This window comes from Lagopus leucura, unplaced genomic scaffold (assembly GCF_019238085.1).
Source record: "Lagopus leucura isolate 7727_CA_CO unplaced genomic scaffold, USGS_WTPT01 Super-Scaffold_73, whole genome shotgun sequence".
Lineage (NCBI taxonomy): Eukaryota > Metazoa > Chordata > Aves > Galliformes > Phasianidae > Lagopus > Lagopus leucura.
Window position 1 is genome coordinate 45,553,727 of NW_024962252.1, and position 20,816 is coordinate 45,574,542.

General features: G+C 38.2%; 1 protein-coding gene across 7 annotated transcripts in view; it reads left to right on the forward strand.

Moving 5' to 3' along the window:
- Positions 1-10,049: 10,049 nt before the first annotated feature.
- The window catches only part of LAMA2 (laminin subunit alpha 2), a 320,859-nt gene continuing 310,092 nt past the window's right edge, over positions 10,050-20,816 (forward strand). For all 7 annotated transcript variants that reach the window (XM_042877434.1, XM_042877458.1, XM_042877450.1 and 4 more), the window contains exon 1: positions 10,050-10,205. In XM_042877434.1, coding sequence (XP_042733368.1) covers positions 10,088-10,205 — 118 coding nt within the window. In that variant the 5' untranslated portion in view covers positions 10,050-10,087. The remainder of the gene's footprint in view (positions 10,206-20,816) is intronic.

Consider the following 20,816-nt stretch of genomic DNA (forward strand, 5'->3'; position numbering starts at 1 on the left):
CTATGCAACTAATCTTGGTACAGAAGGGTGAGAAAGACTTACTTGTTTGGCATTCCAAAAATCCTGGCATCACAAACATGGCTGATGTGTCTAATCCTGGTGTTATGTGACTGTGAGAGCACAGTGTATAGTGAATAGCCATCTCTTCTTTCAGTTAGTTACACTAGCCATGGATTCTTTTCCATGGATGTTGGAAGGAATGTATACCTACCTAAAGACCAGAACAGCTGGGAATGTTTCCCTATTAAACCTGATAATGTTGTCTTAGGTTTCACTTTGGGGGATAGAAATAAGCAAGCCTAGCGTTATCTCCTGAAGATGGATTTGTGTGTATTGAAACTAGTAGCTCACTATTGATCACTCCAGAATTTGGAAAAGGAAATGGTGCCATCAGTAAACGTAAGTGTTGGAGTTCCTCTCAGCCAGGACTGTGAAGCCATATCAAGTTATGATATGCAGAGTTATCTCAGAAATTCAAAATATGAATGTGAATGAATGAATCACCAAAATATTCTTGCTAGGACAGTTGTTGAAGTAGCTCTAGAAGAGCACTGTAAATGTAGACATAGGCTTTTGTTTTTCAGTTGTTTAAGTGCAACAGCAGTTACAAAATAAATCAACTTTCTGATAAAAACTCTCAGAAAGTAGCAATAGGATGTGTCACAATGTAGGTGAAATATTAGCTCATGACAGAAACTGAGTTGAAATGCATATAAAACATGAGGGAACTAATATTTCTTAAAACTGTGTTTCAGGCTAAAAGGATTCTAGTACCTGGTAACTGAAAAAAAATAAAACATATTTCGTTCAGACCAGAACTGCAGCAATTTCCCATATAGAAAATGATATAATTCCATGCTTAATATGCTAACTAGAATTAAGAAAGGAATATTTGAAAGTTTTGAACTAGTAGGCTGAAACAAGAACAATCACTTCTTAAGCATATTAATTTTTTCATCCTGAGCAATGAATCTTGAAAGTGACAGTGGTTTGTCAAAATAATTGAAGTCCATTTGCTTTTCAGATATGAATATATACATATCTTGCCAAAGTAATCCTCACTTGCTCAGATACCCAAATGTTCATATCTGTATTTTCTAAATCACAGCTTTTCTTTACCCTTTATCAGGCAAAGCAAAAAATATTAAAAAAAAAAAAAGAAAAAAGAAATCACTGCTTTAATCATGCTGGTTATAACTGCCAGTGTCGCTTACTAGGAGAGTTGTATCAGGTTCACATGTATCACAGGGATAAATTAAAGCTGAATTTTCTGTATTTTTGACAGTGCTAATTTCTTTATGATATACTTTCATTTATGTTATCACCCACTCAGGCTATTGGTTTATAAAATGTAGTAGGCCTGGTGATTTTGGGTGTTATACCATTATCAGGCTTATTTTATAATTTCTTTACGTCTGTGGGTAGTTATCTACATGTATTTTTCACAGATTTTTTATTTCCTTCAATGGTAACAACAGTGTCAGCTAATCAAAAAAGATTTTTTTGCTATCTTTTGCAAATCCCCTGTGGTTTCTTCTGTGACTCTGCTGTACAGATCAAGAGTTTTAATTTAGTACTTTAACAACCCTGCACACAAAGCCGTCCAAAAACCCTCATGTCAAACCATACTAAAGAATACTATGAAACTAGTTAATTGTACTGAGGCACAGTTAGTCTATACTTAGGTCATAGGAAGAGGAAAGTATTTCTCAGTTCTTGTCAAAGTTCTGAGTCAGCCTGCTCTCAACACAAGCTCTAATGTGACTTGGCCACATAACCTCAAGTCAGACTGTGGTGACCCTTTCTGAGCTATGAAGAACTCTCCTAGTCACTGCTCAAGGAAGAAATAAGCAAAGTTGAATGATTTCCTGGTAAATCTCTGATTCCTTATCAGTTTTTTTTATTTGTGAGTTTTACGTCATTTATTTATTAATGAGATTTAGGTTGCCTGAATAGCTCTTACTGAGGGCTAAATCTAGGACAGAGTACAGTAGAAGTATGAAGCAGCAGGTATTAATAGTATATGGCAAACACAATGTATTTTACAGTAATTTACTGTGGTGTTAAATATACACATTCAAAGAAAATCCCTCAAAGATCTGAGCTATTAAAAATATGCTTTGCCAAAATTCAGGATTTCTTTCTCTTTTCCTACCTCTTGTTTATCTTACTCGTCCTCATTCATTAGTCCTCCATGGTAAAGACTGTCTCTTGTTAAAGCTATATTTTTTACTGCCTTCAGTCTTCGTGCTGGAAGACACTATTCTCAATGATGTATATGGGTTCATGTCCATATGGTTTGATTTAAGTATTTTGGTTGCAATTTTTCCATTCATTATAGCATGACATAATTCCAGGAGGGTACTGCATCTCAAGGACTGTTTCATCATCTCCTTCATCTTGACAGCATGAGCCTTCCATTATAAAGTTGTGACCTACTCCTAACCCTTGACAAGAGGACACAAGACTTCCTGGGACACCCTTTATACTGAGATGAGCCAACTCGGATCACTGTCCTACTGTATTCAGACTCTGAAAGCTTATGCATGCTATTATATCATTGTCCAGGAGAAGCAAGAGGATGGTGCTCTGCAAGGCAAACCTGAAGCTGAGGACAGCATCAAGGCAGAGGGGGCAGTGACCTCACTGACAAGAGCACGTGAGTGAGAGGAGCAGAAAAAGCCTGGTAACAGTAGTCACACAGCCTAATAATTGCGAAATAGGTCTGTAGTGACAAGATATGTCTGGGACTAGGACAAAAATTCAAGTGTTTGGCCCAAGGAGATAAGCACAAGCATACCTCCAGCATTTCTCATGCAGAGCCAGGATAAGAGCCTGAGCTTTAGCCCTGCTCCCAACAGAATTGGGAAAGGCCCCCAGGGAGGCTTCTCATAGTTCTCCTCAAGGATTCTGACAAATTAAATCCAATCCTTCATCCAGGAAGCCAAATTCTCAGGATGGATGAGGATGCATGTAGTTTCAGCCAGTGTCCTGGTAATCAAATGATTTTGCCTGTTTTGGAGTGTGAATGCATTTTGTGCTAACTCGGGAGTTAGGAATACTAACTGGACAGTGTTGTATGTGTATGAATACCCTGCAGAACAGGACATCTTAAGTAACATTTCAATATTCTCTACCATAACTACGAGGAATCAGTAATCTTCTCTCATAACTTTGAGATAGAGCCTAATTTATGTTTTAACATACTCAGGTTTTTATGTTTATATTTCATAAAAAATAGATTAATCTTGACAAATTCCTGGTGAGATTTTGTTACATTTATGTATATACTTTTGTTTTACTCATGCATTGAAACATAAAGCTATGAGACAGTTGTCTAAACTACTCAGCTCCCTAAAGTTTGGAAATACAAAAATTTTCAAGGATCTTTTCAGTTTTTTCCATTTCTGTCAGGAAAACTCTCCATCAACAGTATTACATGAGCTCTTAATAATATGGATAGTTTTTATATTTACAAACATTAATGGATGTGATTTTCATTAAAGGCACTGTTTAACATGCAGCAATTTTATATAGACATACATTGCTCTGAAAGTAATGTTTCTTATTTATTTCCATGGATTCTAGAGCAGATTCAAAAAGTATGATAACACTGTTTGATACAGCTACTTCTCAGTTATAAAACACTATTTTTCAGCATAGTTACCATCATTACCTATGCATTTTCACCACCAATGTACAAGAGGAGTCCTCATGCCACACTCGTTAATATCTGCATGGTCCATAATGTGGCTTGTCTTTCAATGTCGATGTCACCACTGCTGAAACACTCCACCCACTGCCTCATTGTGTTCACATACACTGTTTGGTCTCCATAAGCGTTCAGCAAGAGTCAATGAATGTCAACGTGTGCCATTTTTTCTGCACAGAGGAATTCAATTAAGCATCTTCTCTTCATATGCCCTTCCTCGTCAGATGCCATTTTGTCAGACTACCTCTCTGCTACCATCTGTTGCTCAGCAGCAAAATGAAACAGAATACTGGCAAGAAGGTTCACCCTGTGCTGCCATACAATCAACATCTGCTTCTGATGTTGTTGGCCAACATAATAAAATAAGAGGCATTACTTTTGTCACTGACCTCGTATATCATCAGAAAATTTAAATCATATATTGCAACTGTTAGAAGCATGTTTGTATGTATACACTTAAAATTGTCATTTAAGTGCTATATTGAATGATATTAAAGCACAATGCATGGTTTTAATATTCACTTCAGATGTATATTAAGTTTTTATTGTCTAATATTCCAGAGACAGAAACAATTCATGTCAAATACCTCATTATCCATTTGTAAAAAGAACTATTTTATAAAAGCTGTAATTGGATAAAAAGATATAAAACACAGGTTTTGAAACCTGTCATAACGGGAATGGTTTGCACTACATTAATTCCAATCCACCAAGGAGACTTATTTTTTTTACATTTCAATTTATGCAAGTCTTCCTATTTTTCTACAAGATCATTAGAAGTATCATATTCATTTAATAACAATAAGCATGCCATTCAAATGTGATAAAAATCACAGACAGAAATGTTGATTGGATGAGATGCTCTATTAGTCAAACCTTCTGCCTGATGCAGCAGTTTGGCCAGCATAAGTTCAGTTCAGCCATGGCTTTTTCCAGGTTCTTGATTTTCCAGGTCTTGATTGTCTCCAGGTATCTCTAAACTGAAAGTGTACCAGTTTTTGTCTCCAATGCCTCACCAAGTCCAGTGTCATCTGCAAATTTGCTTTGATGAATAAATTAAATGTTATAAAACAATTTCAATTTATTGGTTATTTTCCTACCAGATGCTTTCTGCTCTTCTGAACATTTAGTTACCAGCCTTATATAAAACAAACCTAGGAATGTATTTTTTTTTATCTTAGCCAAGCTGTCAAGCTAAATCTTGATGAGACATGATCTGTAAGACATTCAGCTTATTGCTGGTAAAGATAGAAAAAGATCAGCAGTTTCATTAACATAGTTCTTTTCCATGTGCTTGTTTCTTCCTATGTTTTATTGGGTCTGGATATCTGAAACATGGCAATTATGCTACCATATTCTGCAAGAGTTCTGCAGAAAACAGATAGCCAGGTGTAACTATAATAAGCACATTTAGAGCTCATGTCATAGACTAACTTTATTTCATTAAAATCACTTTCCAGCCACAAGTAATACTGTGCAGTTATCAATAAAGATTCTATGATTATATATATCTTTATATATCTGTGATAGAGTTAATGCCTCTATTTTTCAGGGTATAAATTGGTAATAGTCTACTGAAGTGATCCTTGCTCTTAGATTGCTGCATCAACTTACTTTTGGTGGTCTTTGAATGTGACATTACTGTGAAGAGAAATATCACCTAAGCAACCTTATAATGCTAAAAAGTCTGTAGCTGAAATGTGTAGAAGGAAACAGAAAGGGCACTGTCTGGAATTTTTATTTGTCAGATATCGCCCATCTGTTTCTCTCCCTACCTTCATGTTTTGCAGTAATTTTATTTTTTTTAGGATGACAAGTCAGTATAATTCTACAGAATTGGGTTAATCTTCTGTTTTATTATCATTATTTAATTTATAATTTTTAAAATATATATATATATTATAATTGATTAGCAGCTGGCAGGAAAACATAAAACCCACAGTGATGATTCAGCCAAATAACCCTCATCTCCTTCAGATGCAAAGTTATACTTCAGGGCAAAATTAGTAGATACTAACCCTTCTTATTAATCAGTTCTAACAATTTTTGCAGTTTTTCACATGCAACAGATCTCCCAAGTAAATGAATAATATAGACTATTTTTAAATGCATTCTAAAACCGAAAAGATTTTGTGTCACTTAAGTTCTAGCTTTTTAAAAAAAAATAAATATATACATAGGCAATTTAAAATAGCAGCAGAGTCAGAAAAAACAACAGTTCAAAAAGAAAGTTATTAGAAGTCAAGAAATGAGCAGCTCTTACTAATACTACACAGAATCCATTATCAGCCAAGACCATGACTCCTGTCTGTTCCTTATGCCCATAACTGCGATGTGTTAATAGATAAGCACTTGGCTTTGTTAAAGTTAATAAAAAATAATGGCAGTAGATGGGTTAGGTATATGAGATTCACAGTCTGGCTAATTAATGGGGTGGTGAGCAAGGTAAAATTAAGGGTTTGAAACAAGAGAGTACTGACATATAATGGAGCTCCATTCTAATGCCACTTGTATCTCTTAAAACTGTAACAGCTCTGCCCTTGACCCTTGACTGCATCCTCCAGATGCAGTCACTACTGCTGTCATCCCTCATATCCCTTCTCATCAAATTATCATATTTACATGTACTCTGTTTCCTTGGCCTAGATCTACTTTTCCTTTATACACTGTTTTTACTTTTATTTATTTTGCCCTTTGATTACAGTCCTCTTAGGAATGTAGGACAAAGCTGCACAGGTCATAAAGTTCATTTATCCTGTCTTTTCTTGCCAAGTGTGTCATAGAACCACTTTCATAAATCTGCCAACATATATCTTTAAATACATTTTCTCCTCTTGCTCTTCTAAGAGAAGGTTGTTTTTATGCCTAATGATTAGAAACTGTTCTCCAACCTGATTTATATCTTGCTTACATTTTGTTTCCTTTTGTGACAATTCCATCTATTATCATCACTGATATATTTAGAACTGTCTCACATCTTTCAATTTTCATTTTACTAGGTTAAACAAATCAAAGTTTCCTAATGTTTATATCTGAGATATATCTCCATTCCCCGAGTCTTCTGTTCTGTTTGAGTCTAAATTCATTCTTCTTGAACATGGGTGATCACAATTGCCTATGATATCCAAAGTGGGATGTAATAGTACAACAGTATTAATTTTCATATCTTCATGGGAAATGTTTTATCTGATCCTAAGCTTTATGTATCCTAGGCACTAGCTTATTTCATAGATCTATCATTCTGGTGACTCAAAAACACTTCGTGAGTCATGTTCACTCAGGAATTTCACCTGGTTAGAGTCTCTATTGTTAATTTTCATAAGAAGAAGTTACTGCTACTCAGTATGTGCATGATGATGAATCTTGTATTACTGAGTATTAGTATTCTCTAATTTTCTATTACTTCAGTCATCAAGAACAAAAATTGTACACATTTATTATCCTCTGCAATATTCTCAGCAAAACTCATTAAAAAAACCTCTCATTTTTAATGCAAAGTTCGTGAAGATATTAAATGATGTTTGTCCCTGCATAAGCCATTACCTGATTTGACTCACACGCTTCTTTCATCCCAGCAGTTCTCACCTCACCCAGTGTTAGAGCTGAAAACCTTCATACCAATCTCCATTTTGCTAGTCATGGCACTAAGTGCATCAACAATTTCTTCACCCCATTTCTATGGGTTTGACTGCTTGTGCTCAAGGACACTCATGAACCGGTGTGGCTATGTGTTGGGGCATAGTGACAGATATGCACTGGGAGATACCTTGTTGGGGCTTTGCATGGCTTTGCATTTAAGCCTTTGCTCTTGGTCTCTGCCTGTGATCTGCCTGCCTTGCTTTGCAATGACCCTGATCTACAGAGTTTACTTCCTGGCTTGACTTCAGAACTGTCTCCTTCTATGAACCAGACTGGAGATTTGGACTCTTGGCTGCTCCTAGTTATTTGCATCAGACCTGCTCTTGTTTCATTTGGGTGCTGTGGAATTGAGCCCTCTTAGTGAGACCAATGCCCTGTCTGTGGTGTTATCTTTACTTTCCTATATTCTCCTTTTCACGAGCAAGGCCTATTTGCTGCTGCTTAACTGCTGCTCAGCATTTTACAGGACAAAATTATTTCCAGTTGTTGAGTTAAGCGAGTAGGTTATCCTAACATATCTTGCCTTTCCTTGTCCTCATACAGTTACACTTAGGAGATCTGGTGTATGGTTACAGAGGTGTTAATGTTGGCTCTGAATGGTGATTTAGGTACCTGAGTATGACAACAGTGCAGCTGAACTGGAATAAGTTCTCACAATGCCAACTCATATTAAAGACTATGCAGGTTCAACAGCAGGAAAAGCTGATTTGGAGAAAAGGTTAAGTAAATAACAAATGTTGGGTTTAATATTGGTGTAATATTAATATTTTTGGGAAGCAGAGACCCCTACAACCAATCTGCTGTTGATCTGAATAGTTCATGAGTCACTGGGAGATTTTTCAGAGACCTAAAAGGAGGAAAACATACTGGGACAGACACTGAAGTAGTGCTAGATTTGTTTTCAGGAGTAACAGAAACTTTAGAAGCTGCATTGACAACAGTGAAATTGACTCATCTCGGGATATGAATGAAGAGGATGACAAGATCTGAGTGGCATTTGAACACAGAGCCAAAATTATAACTCACTGCAGTCTCCGAAAGAGATGAATCCATGTCTGAGCCTATGACCTAAGATCTGAGGGGACTTCTGCACAAGGCAGAAGGATCCTGCTTAGTAGTTTCTACTCTGTCTCTGGAGTTTTATCTCAAACTCATCCCCTGTGCTTACAGCTCTTGAAACTCTGGGAAGGATTTCTGCAGCTGAGGGGTTCACAACCTATGCTAAGGTGGCTGGCACACAGCAGCCACCACCATGTTTGATTCAATAATCTCAGCATTGCTGCATCTGATGAAAGTGCTTCTGGACTCAAATTGGTGTAGATTTAGGTAAATCCCTACCAATAAAACCAGCACTGAATTCTCCAAATTGCAGGCATGAGTTTGAGGTGAAGTGGTTCTAATAAAGTAATTTTTTTTTTCTTTTTTCCTTTTTCTTTTTTTTTTTTAATGTGAAGGGAATTAAAGAGGGAGAAGCAGTCAGGAGAAATTAAGAACAGTTGTTACTGACATGGAAACATTAGATGGACTAAATAGAGCCAGAGAGAAAACTGTGAAAGTGCCATAAAAAATAGATCCCTTTTTGTCTCTCATATCTGACTGTATGCTTCCATTACAAAGCAAATAGTTCTCGAGATGAAAACCATCAAGATGAATCTTGAATTTGGGTTTCTCTATAAGAAGTGCAGAAGGCCACTCTTGGCAAGGGGAACTGAGTATTTTCCATTTGCTTGTGACAAATGGCTGAGCCGCATAAGAGCATCATTGTTGTTGCACTCTCCTGGGAGAGAAGGAGCAGTGGCCTCCAGACAGCCGCGGAAGCAGTGGATGCCCTCTGACAGGCACCAGAACTGAGGCCATGTGGGGTGAAACCACAGAACTGAGTGGCTGCAGTGAAGAGAGAGAACAAGTCTACTCAGCACAGAATAAAAGGCAAGGGAATAAACAGGCTGTGTTGCTGGATGCATCACTCTGTTGTGCACAACATACACTGTCCCCATGAATTCGGGTTTGGTGTAACAAGAGAAATGCCAGCAGAAAAGGATGTGGTTTGAGAAATGAAATAGGCAATGCATCAAATTCAAATGTGTTTTTCTGGACACCAGATGTCCCCATAAAAGTTGTTTAACATTGACTTCAGCAAGCAAAGATGTGTTTGTGTGCATACATACTGTAGTACTTATATGGGGAAACATGCACAATTATCAAATCTCAGTATGAAACACAAAGAACGCTCAGCTGGAAGCACTGTGCTGAAGGACTGCAGGGATGCAGGGTGGCCGTGCAGTCTTTGCTTTGCACCTCCTGCAGACACCGTGTATTTCAGCTGAGCTCTGTTTTTCTAGCAAATGCCATCCATTATCTCCTTCTCCAATAAGCTTACAAGCAGGCTCGCAGTCTTGTTGTGTATTTTCTTCCATTCTCAAAATGACTTCCGAGATAGCCAGTCTTTTTCTACCTTTTAGATAACCTGATTTAGGAGGCCGGGCGGGCTGTGAGAGCTGGGCACCGGCGGCCGCAGTTACGGCACGTGCCTACCACGGCGCGCGGCCCTCGGCTGCCCCGCAATGCGCAGCTGCCCCCGGGGCTCGGCGGCCCCTTTGGCTTCGCGCGGAGCCGTCCCGCGGCGGTGGGGCGGAGAGCGGCGGGCGGGGTGGAAGGGGCAGGGGTGTGTCCTGCTCCTTGTCCGGGGTACCGGGGCCCGCTCGCGGCTCTCGGGTAGTTCACTCGCCTGTCGGGATGAGCCGGCAGCTCGGCCGTCCGGCACCGATGGTATGGGAAAGTTTGCCGTTCCTCCTGCTCCTGGCTGCTTTCTGCAGCCGGGGCCAGCCGCCGCCGGCGCCGCCGCCGCAAAGAGGTACCGGGGAACGGGAAGAGTGACGAGAGAGGGAGCCCCGAAGTGACAGCAGCTCGCGTATCGCTCCGGGGCCGCGGGAGACACGGGGTGGGGAGCGGCCGTGACAACGGGGAGAGGGATGGGAAGCCCCCAGTCTGTGAGATCGGCGGGCACTGCTTGCTGGGACGTGGTCGGACCGAGAGGAGCTTATAGGAGAGCCTTAAAAACCATCTTAAGCTCTCAGTGCCCCTTCTGGTGCCTGCCTTGATGTTCTTTACGTTTTTAGCCCTGCTAAAAGCACTTCAGTAAGGATAGACGATGGGTGCAGTAAAATAGAGTCATGGGAATAGAGTCTGACTTCGAGTAGTATGTGATGCTGTGCTGTAGGCTGAACACTTGGCATTAAGGATTTTTGGTCAGTTTAGGGTGTATTGAACTTTAAAAATATGCTGCGCTATTATTTTTAAGAGGGGGGGTGGGGGGCAGGGGGAATGTCTCAAGTTCCTTAATACTAATCTTACTGCATGAGGATAAATGACCATTGATGAAGTATATCTCTGTGGATGCTAGAATAACCCAGGGAGAAAATCCCTCCCAGAATTACACTTTGGTTAGTCGATGAATTAGTGGCAAACATGAAAGACTGAAAAATACTGATGTGGCTTTTTTTCATTTTTTTCCCAAACCTCTACAGTGAAGGGATGTGATCATCTTAAGTGAGAAAGAGGGAGTCTTGAGCTTTCATATGCTGCACTGTTGCTGCACTCTTATAAGTTCTGGTGATTCAGAGAGAAGCTCTAGCACATCTAATTTCATGTTAATAAAGTGATGATGGGACATAATCACAGATGAGTTCAAGTGCTGGCCTGCCAAATTTTAAAGACATTTACTGTCTTCTGAATTTCTTTCTGAGATCTGTCACAGCTGCTAGGCGGTGCTAGCACTGTGTAGAACTCTGTGTTGCCCAGGCAAAAGGTACTGAATTCCTTTGCAGTGCAAAAAGTTTGACAAGTGTGACTTCATCAAGTCCTAGAGGAGATATATGATGTACGAAAGTATTACAAGACCCTTGATTTATACCTTCAGACTTAACAGCTCTTGTTTTTCCAGCTACAGTTATTTGGCAATACCCGTAATGCTGGATGGTGTTACTCTAATTGTTAGCACCAGTCAGATGTCTGCGGAGAAGATTATGTAACAGAGCTGCAATGCTTTGAAAAACAGAATTTGAGACATCACAGTGAATTCCCATGTTGTTTCTCAGAACAGAACAGTTCAAGAACATTTTGCACCTCAAACATGAGAACAATCTGTAATTCTGTGGGTTGTTTTTATTTCTTCAGTTTTTAAGTCAGTAGAAGATTTATTGTGGTCAGAAACCTGGAGTTAATTTTAAGTTTTTGTTTCTGCTACATATGTTGTTCTACTCTTTGTATGAATGCTAACTATTCAAGTAGAATTTCTCATAAAATAGTAGTATGGGAACCAAAAAGACGTGCACATCCTCTAATGTTGTTTCTTAAAGATACACCTAACTTATGGCCTGGGCAAACTTACTGAAGCACTATATAATGTTACTTTGAAAAGTTAACCCTTGGTGCATGCTCTTTTACATGAGATGTGAGAGAGACAAAGTAGCAAGAGTTTAGAAAGGAATAACCAATATTAGGGATGGGGATAAGAAACCGGTATACTGTGCTGTAACATGATCTGTGGTGTCAGCTGCTGAGAGCAACGGAGATAACTCAGGAAGTGCAGGTGTTCCTTCACATCACAAAAATCCCAAGTGTAAGTTGACTCTTAACAGGTGATGTAGATTAGATGCTCATGAAGTCAAAGGGAAATGGGGGGTGAACATCAATAATATAGAATAATAACATAAAATTAGCAGAATGTCACAGTGGCTGGTTGGTCAATGTTTTTTAGTTTGTCTATGGACATAAGTTATTAAAGTGAGTTTTCAGAATTTAGTTTAAAACTGCAGTATGGTATGTTATATCTATGCTCTTTTACACACATTCATTCTATATGCTAATAAGTAGCTTTGCAGGTAAGGATACGGTGTGGTTATTTGTAACATTTTACTTTCAAATTTTTGTCCATCTTGATTCCATCTAATTTAATAATCGCTTGAGGAAGTGAAAGCAGAGTATTTAGGTGAATTTTAGGTTTAAAATGTGAGAAAGGAAAACACAATATTTAAAATTCTGGATAAGGTGTTGGAAATAGGTAGAATTGTCCAGTCTGACTAGTGCCATAAATCTCCATTTTGTGTACACACTTTGACTTGAATAAATCACAGCAAAACTGAGAGAGGTGGATCTTGTACAAGAATGTGAGACTTTCCCTAAGCAACAAGTAAAAACGTAAGATATATTTTAATATAAAAATCCTTAGTATTCATTTTTCATCTTACAGCTTTTTCCTCCTTCTCCTCCTTCTCCTCCTTCTCCTCCTTTTTTTTCCTTTTTTTTCCCCCCAGGAGTCTTCCTTACTAAACTTGAAATACTAAAATCAGAACAGTGAATCTTTAACCTGTTCTACAAATCCCCTTTAAAATGATACAGCAAACAACCATTTTTAATTAGTTCAAGCTGGAGGAAGTTATTCACCCACACATGTTCTGATTTCTTATCCAACTACGTGGACTGACGTTTTTTGGAGATTATCACATTTTGGAATAAAAGGCAGTAATGAATTCCCAATGTAAAGATTTTTCGTTTGTTTTTCCTGAAGTCCAGACTTGTAGGTCAGGAACAGTAATAGGATGCAAAGACAGGCTAATATAAAACAGTTTGCATAGCTGATTATTTTCTGTTCTTTTCCTATTTTTATATTAGTTAATAAGCCCATACCTAGTGAACATTTTTCTTTCTGAATGAGAACAGTGTCCATAGTATCTGAGACCACAGGCTATACTAACAATAGTACAGCCAACATCTTGCTTGCAGATGTCAAATACAGACTTAAGTTGTTTGCTAAAATTTATACTGACTCCATTCATATCTTCAAAATAGGAAAGAGATTTCCTTGATGCTTGCCAATAAAATTAGTTAATGAGTGCACTCCTGCTGATGACTATGTATTATTCTCTTATACCGGCTGCTGTAGTTGCTGGTTGTCTCATAGTTTCTGCTTTAATGCAGCTTTGATATTCTTAATCTAAACGTATAAATAAGAGAGATAATGAAGAATCTGGTAATGAATTTTGGACTGCTTCTGTACCATGGTTAAAGTAGAGGTTAGACCTTACTTCTTTTCCATTTTTAGGATTTATTTTGGCTAGGAAGTGATAGGATTTCCAGACACAGTATCTTGAATTATTGTGATATTTGTCCTGAGGAATAAGGAAGGTGTCTCAGGATTGTTGAACAAAAAACAAAAGATACAGCAGTTACTGCCCTCAACTTTTTGATAGGTTCTCTAATAGTTGCTCTATAGCATCGCACGGATTTGCTTTAGACTGTTCTCCCTGCCAGATTCCTCTAGCAGACATTATCTTTGAATCAGACCTTGTAATAACATTAAACTCTAAAGCAGCTGTAGAAGTATTATGCCAGGGAGCTCTTGTGAAACCTCGGGAAGAATGATGAATATTCCTACAGAGTGGATTATACAAATGCCATTACAACCCTTTCTCCAGTCACAACCCACATGTGCTTCTACTTCTGTCTTAATGGAGCTAAGGTACAATAAAAAAGATTACCAAAAGTGAACAAAATGTTTGTTTTTAACATTATTTTTATAACTATCAATTTTTATAGCAAATGGACATATCTTGTAATTCTTCACCTATCTGATGAGTAGGGCAGTGTTTGAGGTCAGTTAGAAAGAATAATTTTTCATCAGAAGAGTTTAGAGAACAGTTTTAAGTGTAATGTATTTTTTCATGCTACTATAGGAAAGTGGAACAAAGTTGTGGGGAGGCAGTGAAAAGTTCAAGAATAATAAATCAGAGGCACTGGTTTTCTGCACGCTTCCAGTGAGAGTTGAATAAGGATTTATTTTGCTTTTCTACACATATACAACCTCAGATAAAACCTTAGAATTTTAGATGCAGTTTTCACTTGGACAATCTCTGTGTTCTGCTGAAAGACGTTGAACACAACTGTATGATTCCTCTGTTCATTCTGGAACAACAGACTGTAAGTCTGTTCTACAGAAAAATATGGATAGTTCTATTATAAGGGAATGCATCTATATTAATTTCCTTGGAGTGTATTGTGCACTGAGAATGAAGAATAACTCTTGTACATTTGGTATTGTACTTCTAGGCTGGGAGAAAAAATGAATTGAATGGCATCATTTATATAAATTATTGTGCTTCTAAATATTTATGATAAAATATGAGGCTGTTCTGAACATAATGCCTCCTATTTTTTTTTATGTTGGCTCATGGTGTCAGAGTTGGATGTTGGTCTCGTGGTAGTAGAGGCTGAACCTTCCCGCCAACGTTCCATTACATGTTGTTGCCATGAGACAGATGGCAGTGGAGGGGCAGTCAGATAGAATGGTGTCTGATTTGGAAGTGGGTATGAAGCAAAGGCACGTAATTGAATTCTTCCATGCAGAAAAAAATGGCACCCACTGACATTCATCGACACTTACTGCATGCCTGTAGAGACCAAACAGCGGATATGAGCACAGTGTGGTGGGTGGTGCAATTCAGCAGTGACAACAACAGCAGATTACCTTCACTGGTACCAATTTGTACAAGCACAGCATGCAGGCTCTTGTTCATCCCTGGCAAAAATGCATAGGTAATGGTAATGATTATGTGGAGAGATAGTGTTTTGTAGCTAAGAATTTGCTCAGTCAAGCAGTGATATTGTACTCTTTGTATCTGTTGTAGTTTCCATAGAGATAAATAGGACACATTATTCTCAGATCGACTTGTGTACTTAGGTTGCAGTGATAACTGTTTGGTGCATTTTCTAAACCTGGCTACAATACTAGGGAATGTGAATAGTCTGGAATTCTCTGAAACAAGAGAGCTTTATGAAACAAGAAATCCATGCTTGCTTAAGAATGCAAAGTAACATGTTAAACATACAGAGCTTTTCTATTTCTGATGTTTTCAAATAACAAATTCAACATGTGTATATGCGCAAGTTCCAGAAGCAGTGATTTAAGTGTGATTCAGTTGCACATCTGATTTAATTGTATGAATTTTGTGTGTATTTCTTGTAGTGACAACAAAAAGATGATTGTAGAGTGTCAAAAGTACACTAACAATGAATAAAAGAATCCCCATATTTAGTGCATAGCTTCACCGGCTCTTGATACTAGCTAGTGTAAGTGGACAAAGATTTCTGTTAAACATTCATTCTCAAAGAAGAATTGGACCTCGCACAAAAAGGTATTCTTTAACATGGAAGGACGTCTCCCAACTTCCGCCTATTTCGTTGAAAAATATATTTGTAGTATGTACACTCTTGACTATAGTGTCTTTCTCCAGCTGGTCGCAGCTTTCCATTTTAATTCCATTGTACTAAGGTTGTGTGTGGGCTTAGGGTCTGTGTAAGTTGGATCAGCTTCCCCCCGTTACTTCTGTTATGGTTATATAGTAAATATGACAAATATTTTCTAAGCTCAGAGTTGCTGGGAAGCTTTTACATGCATATCCTACAATCACTGATTATGCATGCAACTTCAGTTTCCCCCCCCCACCCCCCCCAGCTGCAGTTTTGACACAGAAAACAAAGGTGGTCATTTGCCAGCAAAATTAAAAGTTAAACACATGTACTGGCCTTATAGCATGTTAACAAGAGGGCAAAATGCACCGAGGCTTCTTGCTCCATTGGCAGGAGTTATTTAAAAGGGACTTTGAAGCTCAGTTTAATTGTGAAAACTTTTTTGGTACAGAAAATTGATGAAAAAGTCAATAGTAATAATCAAGAGCTTGAGTCACTTGGGAAAAGTAGAGTATTATAGAAGAATGAATTGGAACTGAAGTAGTTATGATTATTTGCTTATTCATGGAAGATATAACTTATCTTTTGGTCAGTATTGTTACTCTCTTTTTTTCTCTTGTTGCTGTCCTTCTTAGATGATAGTAGCTAAAGGGATAAGTGAATGCAGCTGTGTTCTAATATATTGGTTCTTCACATTACTAACGCACATGTGGTTGATTATATAGTACTTTGTTTCTGCTTAAAATACTTATTTGTTCTAACATTCCTTTTTAAAACTTTAGTGGTTCAGAGGTGGTGTAATGCAAGAGCACCAGCGCTTCCATGTAAGGGTTTACTGATCCCTAAGAAAGTACATGGAGGCAAGTTAGCAGATACCTCCAGATAAGCTTCAGTATAAGCTTGTACCTCTAGATAATCAGTAATCTGATTAGGGCTTGCATACTGCTGAAATCAGATCTGTCAGTAGCAACACAGGAAATTAATCTTGAAGTTTGCTGAATTGCTGGCTCTGTATGTGGTAGAAGCAAATATACATAATATATATATCTACACAGAGAAGAGCAGTGGACATCATGAGGAAGGATGCTGAGAACAAGATGGTGGACGTTGCTTTTCAGTTAGTGAAAACTTTGTGTGCTTCCATATCTTCTGTGCTGTGTGTAGCTCTTATCTCTGCATCTCAAGAGTGATACAGCAGAGTTTTGGAAGTTACTGAGAAAGGAGCTTAAAATGACTGAGTGCTTGGAGCAGTGAAATTAAAAAGAGAGACTCAAAAAATCATTGTGTGTGGAGAGGAAATAGCAGGGAAGGGACAGAACAGGTTGCCCAGGAAAGCTGTGAATGCCACTTCTCTGTTCAAGGGAAGCTTGTATGGAACTTAGAGCAACATCTAGTGCATGAATGTCCAACTTTTTTGATTGCCTGGGCTCCACTGAGTGAAGTGGAATTCTCTTTAGATGCCAATACCTTGGTCACTCCAAAAGCAATGCTTCCTATTGATTTCCGTGGAAATTACAGCAGATACAAAGAGCACAATAACACTGCTTTATTGAGCAAATTCTTAGCTACAAAACACTCTCTCTCCACATAATCATCACCATCATCACCTATGCATTTTTGCCATCGATGAACAAGAGCCTTCATGTTGAGCTTGTAAAAATCTGTACCAGTGTAGGTGATCCACTGCTGTTGTTACTGCTAAAACACACGCACCACCTCATTGTTCTCATATCCGATGTTTGGTCTCTCCAGACATTCAGCAAGCACAGATGAATGTCAGTAGGTGCCATTTTTTCTCTACAAAGGAGGTCTTATAGAAGTCCAGTAAAGAAACAAGATCAATTTTTTTAATTGCAACTCTGTAACTTCCATCTGACAATGTGCAGGTAATGTTTTTATGTGAACTGTAAATAGAATCAAAAGTGTACCAACATTATGACTTTTTTTTTTTCAGCAATCTTGAAACCTATTTTCAAATTTCTTTATTAAAATGGAAAGGCTCAGCTGCATGTTTTGTGGTGTTCACAGGACTGTGTTTAGCCAGTGTATCAAAATACATTAACTTATTTGCATTAACTAGAGCTGGTACTACAATGCGCTCTCCTTGTGCCCTGGTTTCAGCTCAGTGGGGCTTATAGTGCCCTGGTGTTCAATTGATGCTGAGGGGCCAAGCCAGGCCACTTGGTGGGGCAGAGACAGAGCTGCTACCATGATGGCATGGGTCGGGGGGTGGCTACAGTGCGAGCTGTGCCAGGCTGTGGGCTGGACATGCCTGCTATAGTGGGAGTGCCCATGGTAAGGGAGCTGGAACTAGATTGTCTTTAAAGCTCCTTTGCAGCCCAAACCATTCTCTGATTTGATTGAAATTTGTACGGTTGCAAAGGCAAAAGTGAAGGTGAATGTTGAACTACTATCTACCAAGTGCAGAATTTAGGAGCACTGATGCAAACTGCGTGGAGTTTGGCTTAAAAAGTGATTAAAGGGTAAAATGCATTTTACAGAATGTTGAACTTCTGGAATTTACTGCCGTAGAAGATTATACTGATAGAAAACACCAACAGTTTCAAGAAGGAATTAGACAAATTCATGGACAGAGGGTCTGTAAAGGGATGCCAATAAGGGAGCGCTTAAAAACCCCTCACTCACTTCCTTTGTGCAATGCTGGGTAATATACAGACAATAACCACAGTGTCTCAGTAGTCTATATTATTTCTCCTAATTGAATGTCAGAACCCTGTTTTGGAGGGAGTTGGAGGAAGGACTAGGGAAAAGAAAATCATAGAGAAACCAAGTGAAACTGGGGAGTAACAGATGAAGTTGAGGAGAGTGAGTGGGGATTGAAGCATCAAAAATGGAAAAGGAATTAGAGGTGGATGTGTATCAGGACAGCTTGAAACTTCCCAGTCCTTTCTGAATGATCAGGAAGTTGAGATGATACTACACAGTGGTGCTTGTTGAGAAAGTGAGAGGACTGTGAAATGAAAAAAGGCTCTCATTCTGGAATGTTACTGTTCCTTTCACTTCTATCCTAGTTCCTCTTGAGTTCTGTGTCCTTATGATTTGGAAGGTAATATGTTTATGAGGAAACAACACATTATTATGAGGAAACAACACCATTGATTAGAATCAGAGAGACATTTCTCAAAGCTAAGCAGTCCCAGTTTTCTTACTGTCAGCTTATATAACAAATGCTCCATGCTCCAGTTATCTTTGTGGCCCTTTGCTGGCCTGGCTCCAAAGCATCCATACCTTGTATTCAGCATTTGTGTGTTTGCGCACAGCAATTATGTGTGCATTTACCACTGCTGAGCAGAGATCACCTACATCATGCTTCTGGCAACTCTCTTCCTAACGTTGGCTAGATTCTTGACATCTTTCACTGTGAGGGCACGTGGCTGGATCATGTTCAGTTTGTTCACTAGGACCTTCTCTGCAAAGCTGCTTTCCAACCAGTTGGTTACCAGCCAGTACTGTTTCATAAAATCCAAAAATTAAGATACTACTTCTGATGAAGTACCAACTAAGCATACCCTGACTGACTTCTTGAAGATGGACTCACATATGGCAGGAAAGTATTGCTTTATATACCTGTTCCTGCCTTTTCTTGTACAGTGAAAATCTAATCAGCAGAGAAGATATGGGGATATGTAAACCATTTTATTAAGTATTATGGTAATTTTTACTTTTTTATTTTTATTTTTTGAGTTTAGACTAAAGTTAGCACATTGCTAATGCTAGGAGAAGATTGAAGGACAGTTTTTTAAAAGTTTTGACAAGGTGTATGCCTGGCCTGGGATATAATTAATCTTAAATTGATGTGATAGAGCTGAACAATGTTGATATTGGAAGCTTATCTGTAATAGTTATAATACTAGTAGTTATCTAGTTTCCTTCAAATAACAGGACAAAAAGCAATGTTCAGGTGAAGAGGATGCAGCTGATTTCTCATGGCTCTGCTATTAGAGATCTAGTATGAAATAAGTGTTCCTCTTTATCTGTTAGATACTGTGAGTATTTAGAAATTCTAGCTCTATAGAAGATTGTGTACTGCCTATATGGTTTTCTTGAGAATCTCTGTGGAGGATGGGAAAATTTGGAGGAAACGCACTTCAAAACCAATCCACTGTACCTCCAGCGTAGAGACTGTTTTTACTCTTTTGTTCTGTGCAGTTATGAAATGAACCATTTGTGCATTTGTCATACAAGAAATTCTAATCATCTTACTTCATTTTAGTTGTAAACATTTTTCTCAGAAGTCTCGTGTCTAGGAACACGGAGAATCATTGCACAGAAAATTCTACTTTGAATAAGTTAGGAAAAGTAAATCTGAAACGGTATTAACAGCAGTTGTTGGACTAACTGTTGGTAAAAGCATGTGAAAACATTCCTTACTGTAATATGTCAAATATGGACTTAAACTATTAGCCCTCTCTATCAGTTTTACTAGTCTCTGTGTTTATGTATTGCTTTATGAAAACAGGTTTTTTCCACAGTAATTGTTGTATGGACTATATATTGTGTGTAATGGAGGCTGAGAGGCCTAAGTAATGCATGTCTATGAGTACTTGGCAGAGCCCCAGTGTCAAATGTGACTGGAGAACCATTTACACTACTTAGGTGCATGACTTTGATTGTGGAGTCTGAAGGGCATTTTTCTAGGCTCTTCTTGCCCACAAGTAGAACTGTTTCTAGGAAATGGAGATGATTTTTGCCACATGGTATGAGCATAAATATTTCAAATTAATGGAAAATACATTGATAAATGAATCTGTTAATTGATCAAGTACTTCTGTAAAAAAAAAAAAAAAAAAATTCAAAGTGAGTCAATATTATTAAGACCTTCTAGAATGAGATGAAATTACTCAGCTCAATGTTTCAAAAATTGTAGTAATTGTTAAATTTCATGTTAAGGAGTCATTATATTCTAGTACAGCAGACCTTTATTCATTGAACTCAGTTTAAAAATGTGGCATCAGTCTAGAGTATGACAGTGCCTGTACAATTATTTTCTAGAAGTGAAATAGAACTTATGTACTACTTGCTAGACCAGATCCACAGAATCAAAAGAAATAATTTTCTGATTGCCTGGTTTTTATTTAAGGCTGTTAGTTTAAATATCTGATGAAAAGTACCTGATATCACATGATGTGCATTAATTTTTGTATGAAAACTAGGTTTGTTTGAAATTATAGCAGAAAATCTTACTGACCTCTTTGAG